The sequence below is a fragment of the Uranotaenia lowii genome, chromosome 2 (genome assembly GCF_029784155.1).
Source record: "Uranotaenia lowii strain MFRU-FL chromosome 2, ASM2978415v1, whole genome shotgun sequence".
Taxonomy (NCBI): domain Eukaryota; kingdom Metazoa; phylum Arthropoda; class Insecta; order Diptera; family Culicidae; genus Uranotaenia; species Uranotaenia lowii.
In genome coordinates this window covers 409,715,441-409,729,495 of record NC_073692.1, presented here as the reverse complement: position 1 = coordinate 409,729,495, position 14,055 = coordinate 409,715,441, and the positions used below count along the sequence as shown (strand labels likewise).

The window sequence follows — 14,055 nt, the reverse complement described above, 5'->3', positions numbered from 1 at the left end:
CATTTTTTGTCATTTTTGTCATTTTTGTCATTTTTGTCATTTTTGTCATTTTTGTCATTTTTGTCATTTTTGTCATTTTTGTCATTTTTGTCATTTTTGTCATTTTTGTCATTTTTGTCATTTTTGTCATTTTTGTCATTTTTGTCATTTTTGTCATTTTTGTCATTTTTGTCATTTTTGTCATTTTTGTCATTTTTGTCATTTTTGTCATTTTTGTCATTTTTGTCATTTTTGTCATTTTTGTCATTTTTGTCATTTTTGTCATTTTTGTCATTTTTGTCATTTTTGTCATTTTTGTCATTTTTGTCATTTTTGTCATTTTTGTCATTTTTGTCATTTTTGTCATTTTTGTCATTTTTGTCATTTTTGTCATTTTTGTCATTTTTGTCATTTTTGTGTAGTAATTGTGTCGATTTTTATTCTATTTTGTTTTACATTTTTCATTATTTTGAGTCATTTTTGTGTGAGTTTTGAGTTGTGTTTTGTCATTATTGTGTTTTTTTTTTCATGTTTTAGTTCTATGTCAGTTTTGTGCTTTTTTATTTTTATTTATTTTTAAGAACCGATAGGGGGAATGAGGACAATTTTTGAACTATTTTCAATTTGAGTCAATCAAATTTTGCTTGCTTAACACCAGGTTTGTTTTAGATGATGTATTTTCTTGACCTGAACCTCCTCTAAGAGGGAAAAAGATTGGGCCTACGGTTTTAAAGTAAGATTTTTTTATCTCGCTTATAGGGAAATCAATCAACTCATAATAACATTTTGTTAAGGAACTCATTCTACTGTTAAACTTCTACCAAGACACCTATAGGATGAAATGTGAAACAATAGAGTTTTAAGCAACGATCGCGTTTTACACATTTTCGACCACTGTGAAGTAGGTTGCTTGTTTATTAAGAAACTCATGTTTGTGCTTAGAAACTGCTAAGCAATAAAAATGCGAATAGTTTTTGCTTTACAATTTTTTTTTTAAATTTTCCAATCCCCAGTAATCACCTTTTTTTCACCCACACATAAATCCGAAGAAATGTCGATGATGGTTTCTAACTCCAGGGGCAAAAAACTCAAATGTTCATTACCTGAAAGTCCTATTCTTCTGGGATCGACTTTAAGTATTTTTTCAGTTCTACATTATTTCCCGCAATTTTGGGGGATTTCGAAAACCGTTTAAAAGTTCGAAGCAGTTTGAACTAACCAAAATCCAGGAACGTTTCGCTCCCGAAAGGAGGAAAAATAAAGTTGCGATTTTTGAGTCACCTTTTTAAAATTTTATTTTTTTGTCTACATATGTCATTTTTGTGTTGTTTTATGTGAATATTTTGTCATTTTTGGGTCATTTTCGTGTCAGTCTGTCATTGATGTGTTAGTTTGATGTGAGTTTAGGATCTTTTACGAGTTATTTTTGTAGTTTTGTGTATTTTCATTCTGCAATTTTTGTGTAGTTTTTTGCAATTTTTTTTCACATTTGCATCGTTTTAAGGGTGTTTTTTTTGTCAGTAAAGTGTCTTTTTGTTATTTTTTGCGTTTTCTCTCAAAAAAGGAAAGGAAAGTCATTACCAATTTTTTTTTTGTTTTGTCAATTTTGGTTCATTCTTAGGTCATTTACTCGTCAGTTTGGAGTTATTTTTGAATCTAAGTCAAATCATCTTTTAAACAAAAAGTTTTAAAAATCAAATTATTAAAACCTGTTTGAAGGACTTTCGGAGTGTTCCAAGAAGGAATTTCCTCTGTATTTCTTGCGATGTGAAAAAAAATGTTTCGATTTATCAGCGTATTAATTTACATTGTTCCCTTGAATCGATAATCCATCTATCTGTGAACAAAAACCAATCAATTACCAGTAGTTGATATTCACAGATGAATCAATTTCACGTCAATTTTTCTCGGTCCCGGAACCCTGGTATAAAAGCAGACCATTTCTACCGAAACCTAAGTTCCGACTCGGAGTCAATCGAAAAGTGTTACTGAAAATGTTCCGTTTGGTTGTTGCGTTGTCCGCGATAAGCTCAGCTTTGAGCCACACTTTTCCTAAATTAGCGGACGAATCCTGGCAAGAAGCGCAAATGTCTGAAGTCGCCAACGAAAGTAAGGATCAGCCGGAAGATTTGTCGAAATTGCTAAAGATGGCGCCCGGTTACGATGATGAGGACACTTCTTTGGGTGAATATGAGGATAGATTGTCCAAAATCGACAAGGAGTTATCGAATCCCGTTGACGCGGAAAGTTTTTTGTCGACGTTGCTTGAAAACTACAAACCCGGCTTGTACAAGCAAAGAATGGCGGAGATGCGAACAAATCTTTCCAATATCGTCCTAGCGCTATACCCAATTATAAAAGCTCTGATTCAGGGTAAACAATCAGGTAAAAAACAATTATGTCAGTTGGAATCAGAAGTTTGTCAAACCTCACTTTAACATTTTCTTTCAGGATGTTTTACGGAAGATACGATTTGGGGTATAGATCTAACTTTGGAAAATATGCTTACTACACTGGCTGAACTGGCAACTGATGCCCACTTCGCGGAATTGGGACATTGGGATCAGCCAAAATAAGGTTCCGCACATTCCGAAACTGTTCTGGCACAACCAACCATGGTATGAGGAAGTATCTAAACCAGAACGTTGAATAAAATTTCTTAAATGGTGGACAAATTAAAACATTTAGAGTTTTACCAGACGTACTACTTTAATAGGAATATGTCCTACTTTTTGAAATTTGAACTATCGCCGGACTACTTTTAACCCGAAATGCCATCTTTTTTCGACATATGGTTGAATCAAAGTCTAACTCGTTTCACTTTACAAACACTTGTTATGTCAAAACTGTTAAAATTGTCAAAATCGTCAAAATTGTCAAGATTGTCAAAACTGTCAAAATTGTCAAAATTGTCAAAATTGTCAAAATTGCCAAAATTGTCAAAATTGTGAAAATTGTCAAAATTGTCAAAATTGTAAAAATTGTATAAATTGTCAAAATTGTCAAAATTGACGAAATTGACATCATTTGCAAAATTGACAAAATTCTCAAAATTGCTAAAATTGTCAAAAAATGGCAAAATTGTCAACATTGTTAAAATAGTCAAAAGTGTCAAAATTGTCAAAATTGTCAAAGTGGTCAAAATTGTCAAAATTGTCAAAATTGTCAAAATTGTCAAAAATTGACAAAAATTGTCAAAATTGTCAAAATTGTCAAAATTGTCAAAATTGTCAAAATTGTCAATATTGTCAAAATTGTCAAAATTGTCAAAATTGTCAAAATTGTAAAAATTGTAAAAATTGTAAAAATTTTGAAAATTGTGAAAATTGTCGAAATTGTCAAAATTTTCAAAATTGTCAAAATTGTCAACATTGTCAAAATTGTCAAAATTGTCAAAATTGTCAAAATTGTCAAAATTGTCAAAATTGTCAAAATGGTCAAAATTGTCAAAATTGTCAAAATTGTCAAAATTGTCAAAATTGTCAAAATTGTCAAAATTGTCAAAATTGTCAAAATTGTCAAAATTGTCAAAATTGTCAAAATTGTCAAAATTGTCAAAATTGTCAAAATTGTCAAAATTGTCAAAATTGACAAAATTATCAAAATTATCAAAATTGTCAAAATTGTCAAAATTGTCAAAATTGTCAAAATTGTCAAAATTGTCAAAATTGTCAAAATTGTCAAAATTGTCAAAATTGTCAAAATTGTCAAAATTGTCAAAATTGTCAAAATTGTCAAAATTGTCAAAATTGTCAAAATTGTCAAAATTGTCAAAATTGTCAAAATTGTCAAAATTGTCAAAATTGTCAAAATTGTCAAAATTGTCAAAATTGTCAAAATTGTCAAAATTGTCAAAATTGTCAAAATTGTCAAAATTGTCAAAATTGTCAAAATTGTCAAAATTGTCAAAATTGTCAAAATTGTCAAAATTGTCAAAATTGTCAAAATTGTCAAAATTGTCAAAATTGTCAAAATTGTCAAAATTGTCAAAATTGTCAAAATTGTCAAAATTGTCAAAATTGTCAAAATTGTCAAAATTGTCAAAATTGTCAAAATTGTCAAAATTGTCAAAATTGTCAAAATTGTCAAAATTGTCAAAATTGTAAAAATTGTCAAAATTGTCAAAATTGTCAATATTGTCAAAATTGTCAAAATTGTCAAAATTGTCAAAATTGTCAAAATTGTCAAAATTGTCAAAATTGTCAAAATTGTCAAAATTGTCAAAATTGTCAAAATTGTCAAAATTGTCAAACTTGTCAAAATTGTCAAAATTGTCATAATTGTCCAAAATTGTCAAAATAGACCAAATTGACAAAATTGACAGAATTGACAAAATGGACAAAATTGACAATATTGAAAAAAAAAATGAAAAATTGACAAAATTGACAAAATTGACAAAATTGACAAAATTGACAAAATTGAAAAAATGAGAAAATTGACCAAATTGACAAAATTGACAAAATTGACAAAAGTGACAAAATTGACAAAATTGACAAAATTGACAAAATTGACAAAATTGACAAAATTGACAAAATTGACAAAATTGACAAAATTGACAAAATTGACAAAATTGAAAAATTGACAAAATTGACGAAATTGACAAAATGGACAAAATTGACAATATTGACAAAATTGAAACATTGACAAAGTTGACAAAATTGACAAAATTGACAAAATTAACAAAATTGAAAAAATTGAAAAAAATGACAAAATTGAAAAAAATGACAAAATTTTCCAAATTGAAAAAATTTACAAAATTGACCAAATTGACAAATATGAAAAATTGACAAAGTTGACAAAATTGACAAAATTGACAAAATTGACCAAATGGACAAAATTGAAAAATTGACAATATTGACAAAATTGAAAAATTGACTAAGTTGGCAAAATTGGCATAATTGAGAAAATTGACAAAATTGACAAAATTTTGACAAATTTGACAATTTGGACAATTTTGACCATTTTTACAATTTTGACAATTTTTACAATTTTTACAATTTCAACGATTTTGGCCAAACATGTGTTTGTAAAGTGAAACGAAATAGACTTTGCATCAACCATATGTCGAAAAAAAGATGGCATTTAGGATCAAAAGTAGGCCGATGATAGGCCAAATTTCGAAAAGTAGGACATATTCCTATTTTAGTAGTATTTATGGTAAGACTCTAAATGTTTTATTTTGTCCACCATTATAGAAATTTTATTCAACGTTCTAGTTCTGATACTTTCTTATAACATAGTTGATTGTGCCATAACAGTTTCGGAATGTGCGAAACCTTATTTTGGCAGGGCCCAATCTCTCAATTCCACCAAGTTGACATCAGTATGCAGTTCAGTCAGTAGAGTAAGAATTGCTTCCAAAGATTGATCTACATTGGAAATCGTTTCTGCCGTAAAACATCCTGGGAGAAAATGTTAAAGTGAGTTTTGACAAATTTCTGATTCCAATTGATACATTGATTTACCTGATTTTTTACCCTGAATCAAAGCATTCATAATTGGATTCAGCGCAAATGTGAGACTGGCGAGCCTTGCTCGCATCTCCCCCATTCCTCGCTTGTTCAAGCCGGGTTTCGCGTCAACGGGAATCAAGAATGCATTGCCCAAAATCGACAATAAAGCCTCAAATTCATAATTGGGATAAGTGACTTTTTCGTCTGCACACCGAGGCCCCGAACAAGTGGACGATACTTGAACTTTCTTCGCCTCATCATCGTAACCGGGCGCCATCTTTAGCAATTTCAACAAATCTTCTGAGGGATTCTTACTTTCGTTGGCGACTTCAGACATTTTCGCTTCTTGCCAGGGTTCTTCCACTAGTTTAGGAAAAGTGTCGCTCAAAGCTGAGCTTATCGCGGACAACGCAACAACCAAACGGAGCATTCTCAGTAACACTTTTCGACTAACTCCGAGTCGGAACTTAGGTTTCGGTAGAAATGGTCTGCTTTTATAACAGAGTTCTGGACCGAGAAAAATTGGCGGGAAATTGCTTCATCTGTGAATATCAACTACCTGGTAATTGATTGGTTTTTGTTCACCGATGGATGGATTACCGACTCAAGGGAAAAAATGTAAATTAACTCGCATATAAGACAAAACACTTTTCTTTCATATCGCAAGAAATACACAGGAAGTCCTTCAAACAGGCTGTAATAGTTTGATTAGTTTAAGAGATTAGATGACCTTAATGATACAAAGTAGACTCAAAAATTACAAAAATGTAACACAAATGACAAAAAATAACACAAAAATATACCAGAAATGACAAAAGCAAAAAGATTCGGAAATGTATAAATATAAAATATGGAAGAAAACTAACAAAAATGACTCAATAAAATAACAAATAGACACTTTACTGACGAAAAATGACACACCCGAACCATTCTTTGGCCCATTTTATTTTAAGTCCTCCAAGATTGCGGAAAATAATGTAGAACTGAAGAAAATTTACTTCAAGTCGATCCTAGAAGAAAAGGGCCTTTAGCTGTTGCAGAAAGTCTAGAAATGAAAATCTCAATTATATTTGAATTTTTTGCCCCTGGAGTTAGGCACCATCATTGACATTTCTTCGGATATAAAGTATTGGTGAAAAAATGGCGATTACTGGGGATTAGAAAAATCAAAAGAATATCTGCAAAGCGGAAAACTATGCACTGATGTATCTTTTCAATGATGGAAGCTAAAATGATCGCATTTTCTAAGTACATGCATGAGTTTTTCAATAAACAAGCAACTCATTTCACAGTGGTTAAAAATGTGAAAAACGCGATCGTTGCTTAAAACTTTTTTGTATCACATTTTATCCTCGTAGGTGTTTTGGAAGAAGTTTTACAGTCAAATGAATTCTTTACCAGAATGTTATGATGATTAGATTAATTCCCATTAAAATACAAAACAAAATCACTTTCAAATCGTAGGTACAATTTTTTCATCTCTCTTATTGGGTTATTAATCCAAAAAAAATGATAGAGCTCATTTTAGTGCAAAACTTTTTTGAAGCCACTATTTTTTAACGGTACTTAAAAATAACACAAAACTAACAAAGACCTAAAACATAAAAAACACATACTGAAGAAACAAAACTCAAAACAGAAACCAAAATGGCTCAATATAATGAAAAAAGTAAAACGAAAATGACAAAAAATTATTAAAAAAAAAACAACACAAAAAGGACAAAAAATAACGCAACGAAAATTATACAAAAAAAAGAAAAGGTACAAAAATTATACAAAAATACCAAAAGACTTTTTTTAAATATCAACAAATGTTAAAGAAAGGATACCAAAATGACACTAAAATATTACAAAAACAACAAAGAAATGACACCAAAAATGATACAAAAAAGAAATGAAAATGGAACATGGAATAAAAATTACACAAACATCCCAGAAAACAATTACTCAAAAGACACAAAATTGTCATTAAATTAACACATAAATAACACAAAAAATATCACACAAAATGGCACATAAATTGTAAAAAACTGACATAGAACTAAAACATAAAAAGGTACAAAAATTATACAAAAATAACACAAAACTTTTTAAAATGATATAAAAGACACTAAAATGCCAAAAAGTGATTCAAAAACGAGATGAAAAAAGCAATACCAAAATGACGCAACAATATTCCAAAAACAACTCAGAAATGATACCAAAAATGACACAAAAAATGATAATGGAATATAAATGACACAAAACAACAACAAAAAAAACTTAACTGACAAAACTGGCAAAAAATTACACACACATAAAACGATACAAAAAAGACAGTGAAAGAAACAAAATTACACAAAAATCCCAGAAAATTATTACTCAAAAGTCACAAATTGTCATTTAATTAACACACAAATAATACAAAAATAACATAAAAAATGGCATATAAATTATACAAAAGAGACATAGATTTAAAACATAAAAAACACAATAATGACAAAACAAAAATCAAAACTGACAGAAAAAAAAATAAAACAAAAATAATAAAAAATTTTACACAAAAACAACACAAAAAATAACACTACTAGAGTTATAAAAATAAAAAGGTACAAAAATTATACAAAAATAACACAAAATTTTTTAAAATGACTCTAAAACATAAAAGACACTAAAATGCCAAAAAGTGGTACAAAAACGACGTACCAAAGCGATACCAAAATGACACAAAAATACTACAAAAATAACACACAAATAACACAAAAATTGACACAACAATGAAAATAAATTAAAATGGAACACTTATGACACCAAAATGACCCAAAACAATAAAAAAAACCCTTAACTGACAAAACTGGCAAAAATGACACACACACATAAAACAATACAAAAAAGACACAAAAAACTAAATTACACCAAAATCCCAGAAAACAATTTCTCAAAAGACACAAAATTGTCATTAAATGGCACATTAATTGTACAAAATTGGCACAACAATGACACAAAAATGACACAAAAATGACGCAAAACAAACTTGAAATGGAAAAGAAAGATAGCAAAAATGACATGAACCTGTTATAAAAATCATCCAAAACTTAAACAAACACTAGAAGTCACCAACAAATTATACACCTTGCTGAGGATGTGGGCAATGTTGATATATTGCCTAAAAAATACTCGATTTAAGAAAAAATTGTCAAAACTGACAAAATTGACAAAATTGACAAAATTGACAAAATTGACAAAATTGACAAAATTGACAAAATTGACAAAATTGACAAAATTGACAAAAGAAAAAATTCAAATTAACCTAAAAAATGCACCAAAACTGCCTCACAATTGTTAAAACATCGTTTCGAACTTGAGCAGAAAAGTCTCCAAATTGTCGAATTTATCTCAAAAAGAATTTTTAAACTGCCTCATCCAATCTTAAAATAGCCTTAAAATAAATGTGAATGTGACTCAAAATTGGCTCAAAATTTTCACAAAATTATCTTCAATTTGTCTAAATATTTTGACAAATAGTCTCATCCAGTTTGAAAATTGTCTCCAAAAAGTCAGAAAATTGTTTTATTTGTTTCAACATTGTCTCAAAATTGCCTCAAAATTGGCTCAAAATTGCTTCAAAATTGCCTCAAAATTATATCAAAAATAGTCTTAACATAGTCTTAAACATGTGTCAAAATTGTCTTTAATTTGTCTCAAAAATATCTCAACATTGTATCCAGACTGTCATTAAATTGTCTTAAAACCTACTCAAAAGTTTAACAACTGTCTTAGAATTGTCTCAAAATCGGCTAACATTTGTCTTAAGATCGCCTCAGAATTGTCTCAAATTTTTCACCAAATTGTCACAAAATTGTTTCAAATTTTTTTCAACATTGTCTTAAAATTTTCACAAAATTGGATCAAAATTATCCTAAAATTTTCACAAAATTGTCTCAACTTTTGATCCAGGATGTTTCAAAATTGGCCTAAAGTGTCTGTAAATCGTTTTAGAATCGTCTTCAAATTGTCTTAAAAATGTATCCAAATTGTAGCAAAATTATTTCAAATCTCGAAACAGTCTCAAAATTGTCTCGAATTGGTCTTCAAATAGTATTAAAGCTGTTTCATAATTTTCTGAAATTTGTATCAAATTATTCTCAAAATTGTCTCCAAATTGTTTCCAAATCGTCTAAAAATTGTCTTAAATTTGTTTCCAAATTGTCACGAAATTGCCTCAAAATTGTCTTAAATTTTCCTCAAAATGTTTTCAAAGTTCTCCCAAAATAGTCCCACAACTGTGATAATTGTCAAAAATTCGTCTATAAATTGTTTCAAAAATGTCTCCAAAATGTTTCAAAATTGTTGAAAATATATTTCAAAATCTCCTTACAATTGTTACAAAATTGTCTCAAATTGGTCATCAAATAGTTTTAAAGCTGTCTTACAGTTACCCAAACTTGTATCAAATTAATTTTTCTCAAATTGGTCTCCAAATTGTCTTCAAATTAACCATTTTAGGTCTATAATTTGTAAAAAAAAATCTCTAAGGACTGTCTTAAAATTGTTCCAATCTTGTCTCCAAATTTTCGAAATAGTCTCAAAATCTTCACAAAAATGGTCTCTCATTGGCCTCCAATTTTTCTCAATATTGTTTTAAAGTTGTCTCAAATTTCTTTAAAAATTGTCTCCAAATCTTCTCAAAATTGTCACAAAATCGATTCAAAATTGTCTCAAATCTGTCTTTAAATTGTTAGCGAATTTTTAACAAAATTGTATCAAAAATTGTCTTAACATTTTCTCAAATTATCTAAAAATGTAATAGTCTTCAAATAGTCAACAAATAATATCAAGAATGTTAAAAAATTGTTTGAAATATGTCTCAAAATGGTCTTAAATTTGTATCAAAATAGTCTCAACAATGTACCCAAACTGTAATAAAATTTTCTCAAGACCTTCTCCATATTTTTAAAAACTGTCTTTGAATTGTCTCAAAATTGTCTCAAATTTGTATCCGAATTGGCTTAAAATTTCCAGAAAACTTTCACAAGTTTGTCTTAGAATGTTCTCAAAATAGTCAATTGTCAAAAAATCGTCTCCAAATTGTCTCAAAATTCTAAAAAAAAATATTTTAAAATCGTCTCAAAACTGTCTCAAAGTTGTCTCACATTTGTGACGAAATTGTCTGAAAGTGGCCTTCAAATAGTATTGAAACTGTACCAAATTTGTATCAAATTAATTTAAAAATTGTCTTAAATTGATCTACAAAATATCTTAAAATTTGCTCTTAATGGTCTCTTATTAGTTTAAAAATTTTCAAAATTGTCAAAATTGCTAAATTGTCAGAATTGAAAAGATTCTTAAAATTTTTTTTGAATTTAACTTTAAAAATGTCCCAAAATTGCCTCACAATTGTCTCAAAATAGATTATAAAATAAAGGACAAAGAATTGTATACAGATTGTTTATCTGTTTCTCTCATAATCTTTTCAAAACTCTGAAAGTTGTCTTACATTTTCTGAAAATTTTCAAAATGGTTTGCAAATACTATCAAAGCTGTCTTACAATTGTCTCAATTTTGTTTTAATTTTTTTCTTCAAATTGTCTCAAATTGGTTTTAAAATTTAAACAAAATTTAATCAAAAAGGTCCCTAATAAGTTCCGAAATTGTCTCAGAATTGTTTTAAAGTTGTCTTGAAATTGTTTCAAAGTTGTCTCCAAATTGGCTTAAACTTTCCTCTAAATTGACTCAACATTGTATCCAAGTTGTCACAAAATTATTTCAAAACCTTCTCAATTCTTTTTAAATTTTCTTCAAATTGTAACAAAATCTTTTTTTTTTTTCTCAAAAATCACCTCAAAAATGTCACAAAATTGATTCAAATTATCTTAAATTTGTCTTTAAATTGTCTCTATATTTTCACAAAATTGTCTTAATTAGTTTAAAAGTTGTTTCCAAAAAGTCACATAATTTTATCCAATTTGTTTCAAAATCAACTCAAAATTGTCTAAAATATGACTCGAATTTGTTACACAAATTGTCTCACAATTGTCTCAAAACTGTTTCAAATTGGTTTCCAAATAGTATCAAAGCTGTCTTACAATTTTCTTAAATCTGTTTCATATTTATCTCTAAATTGTCTCAAATTGGCCTCCAAATCGACTTAAAATTTACTCAAAATGGTCTCCAATTAGTTTTAAATTATCTCAGAATTGTGTAAAAGTTGTATTACATTTGTTTCAAAGTTGTCTCCAAATTGTCTTAAATTTGTCTCAAAATTAACTGTATATGTACTGTGTAAATTGTATCCAAATTGTCACAAAATTATCTCAAACCTTCTCCAAATTTTTCAAAATTGTCTTTAAATTGCCTTTAAATTGTCTCAAAATCTTCTCAAAATTGTCTCAAAACCGCATCAAGATTGTCACAAAATCTTTTCAAAGCTATCTTAAATTTGTCTTCAAATTGTCTCCATATTTTCACAAAATTGTCTCAACATTTGATTTACAATTTTCTCAAATTGTCACAATTAGTTTGAAAATTGCCTCCAAATAGTCACATAATTTTACCAGATTTGACGCAAAATTGTCTTAGAAATGTCTCAAAATTGTCTTAAATTTCTCTCAAAACTGTCTCACATTGGTTTCCAAAAAATATCAAAGCTTCCTTACAATTGTCTCAAATTTGTATGAAATTTTTCTCCAAGTTGTCTCAAATTGGTCTCAAAATTGACCCAAAATTGTCTTAAATTTGATTCAAAATTATCTCCTCATTGTCTTCAAATTGCATCTAAATTTACTCAATATTGCATCCAAAATGTCACAAAACTATCTCAAAACCTCCTTCAAATGTTTCAAAATTTACATCAAATTGTTTCAAAATCTTCTCAAAATTGCCTCAAAACCACCTCAAGATTGTCACAAAATAATTTAAAATTGTCTCAAATTTCTCTTCAAATTGTCTTAAATTTTTTTGAAATTATCTCAACATTTGTTTTACAATTTTCTAAAATCGTCTCAATTAGTTGGAAAATTTTCTTCAAATAGTCACAAAATTTTATCAAATTGGTTTTAAAAGAGACTCAAAATTGTCTTAAATATGTCCCCAAATTGTATAAAACTTGTCCCACAATTGCCACAAAACTGTGTCAAATTGGTTTCCAAATCGTTTCAAAGCTGTCTTACTATTGTCTCAAATCTTTATCAAATTTTTCTCTAGATTGTCTCAAATTGGTCCCCAAATTGGCTTCTCTAATTAGATTCAAAATTGTGTAAGAATTGTTTTAAAGTTGTCTCAAATTTGTTCCAAAAAAGTCTCCTAATTGACTTAAATTTGTCTCAAAATTGACTCAACGTAATATCCAAATTGTCACAAAATTATCTCAAAATCTTCTCAAAATTTTTCGAAATTGTCTTGAAATTGCTTAAAAATCTTCTCAAAATTGTCTCAAAACCACCTAAAGAATGTCAGTAAATCGTGTCAAAATTGTCTTAAATTTATCTTCAAATTGTCTAAAAATTTTCTCAAATTGTCTCAATAAGTTTGAAAATTGTCTCCAAATAGTCATTAAAAGATATCAAATTAGTTTCAAAATTGACTCAAAATTGTCATAAATATGTATCAAAATTGTCTTAAATTAGTCTCACAATTTTCTCATAATTGTCTATAATTTTTTTTCATATAGTAGTGTATTAATTTTTCCTCTGAATTCGTTTTCAAATTGACTCAAAGTTTACTCAATATGGTTCATAGATGTCTCAAATTTGTTTCAAAATAGTCTTGAATTTGTCTCAAAATTGAATTAACGTTGTATCCAAATTGTCTCTTCATTTTCTTAAAATCTTCTCAAAATAGTCTCAGGATTGTCACAAAATCGTTTAAAGATTGTCTCAAATTTGTCTTCAAATTGTTTTAAAATTTTCTCAAATTATCTGAAATAATTTGAAAATTGCCTCAAAATAGTAACAAAATTGTATCAAACTTGTTAAAAAATTGCCTCAAAATTGTCTTAAATATGTATCAAAATTGTCTTAGATTTGTTTTGAAATAAACCCAAATTTGTTTTCAAATAATATCAAAACTATCTTACAATCGTTTCAAATTTGTATAGAATTTTTCTCCAAATTGTCTCAGAATTGTTTTCAAATTAACTCGAACTAGTTTATCCATATTGTCTTAAATTTGTTTCAAAATTGACTCAAAATTGTATCCAAGTTGTCACAAAATTATTTCAAAACCTCAATTATCTCCAAATTTTTGAAAATAGTCTTTAAATTGTCTCAAAATCTTATCAAAATTGTCTCAAAACCGCCTCAAAATTGTCACAAAATCGTTTCAAAATTGTCTGAAATTAATTTTCAAACATTCTCCAAGTTTTCCACAGTCTTAAAATTTATATCAAATTCTCTCAAAGTGTCTCAGTTAGTTTGAAAATTATCTCCAAATAGTCACAAAATTGTTTCAAATATGTTTCAAAACTTGCTTTAAATGGTCGTAAATATGTCTCAAAATAATCTTGAATTTGTCTCAAAATTGTCTTAACATCCAAATTGTTTCAAAATTGTCTCAAAAATTTTTAAAAATTGTCTCAAATTATTCTCAAAATATCATCTCCAAATGGTTTAAAAATTCGAATAAAATTATCTTAAAATCGTCTCCA

The 14,055-nt window shown here is 28.2% G+C and overlaps 3 protein-coding genes across 7 annotated transcripts in view; 1 reads left to right on the top strand and 2 right to left on the bottom strand.

Annotated features, from left to right (window-relative positions):
• The window catches only part of LOC129748188 (neurogenic protein mastermind), a 369,439-nt gene that overhangs the window by 239,091 nt on the left and 116,293 nt on the right, over positions 1-14,055 (bottom strand). The gene's annotated exons all lie outside the window — the stretch shown is intronic.
• LOC129748192 (uncharacterized) lies at positions 1,948-2,723 on the top strand. Its single transcript, XM_055742709.1, has 2 exons — positions 1,948-2,364; positions 2,431-2,723. The coding sequence occupies exons 1-2, from the start codon at positions 1,974-1,976 to the stop codon at positions 2,553-2,555; spliced, it is 516 nt and encodes a 171-aa protein (XP_055598684.1). The 5' UTR covers positions 1,948-1,973; the 3' UTR covers positions 2,556-2,723.
• Positions 5,152-5,886, bottom strand: LOC129748191 (uncharacterized). Its single transcript, XM_055742708.1, has 2 exons — positions 5,445-5,886; positions 5,152-5,381 (listed from the first exon to the last, which is right to left on the bottom strand). Exons 1-2 carry the CDS (start codon positions 5,860-5,862, stop codon positions 5,257-5,259), a joined length of 543 nt encoding a protein of 180 aa, XP_055598683.1. The 5' UTR covers positions 5,863-5,886; the 3' UTR covers positions 5,152-5,256.

Bases quoted from the DNA above. Each gene is read 5' to 3' on its own strand.
- LOC129748191 (XM_055742708.1), bottom strand. From the start codon at position 5,862: ATGCTCCGTTTGGTTGTTGCGTTGTCCGCGATAAGCTCAGCTTTGAGC. The intron at 5,382-5,444 runs GTAAATCAATGT...ATTTTCTCCCAG, and splicing joins GATTCAGGGTAAAAAATCAG to GATGTTTTACGGCAGAAACG.
- LOC129748192 (XM_055742709.1), top strand. From the start codon at position 1,974: ATGTTCCGTTTGGTTGTTGCGTTGTCCGCGATAAGCTCAGCTTTGAGC. The intron at 2,365-2,430 runs GTAAAAAACAAT...ATTTTCTTTCAG, and splicing joins GATTCAGGGTAAACAATCAG to GATGTTTTACGGAAGATACG.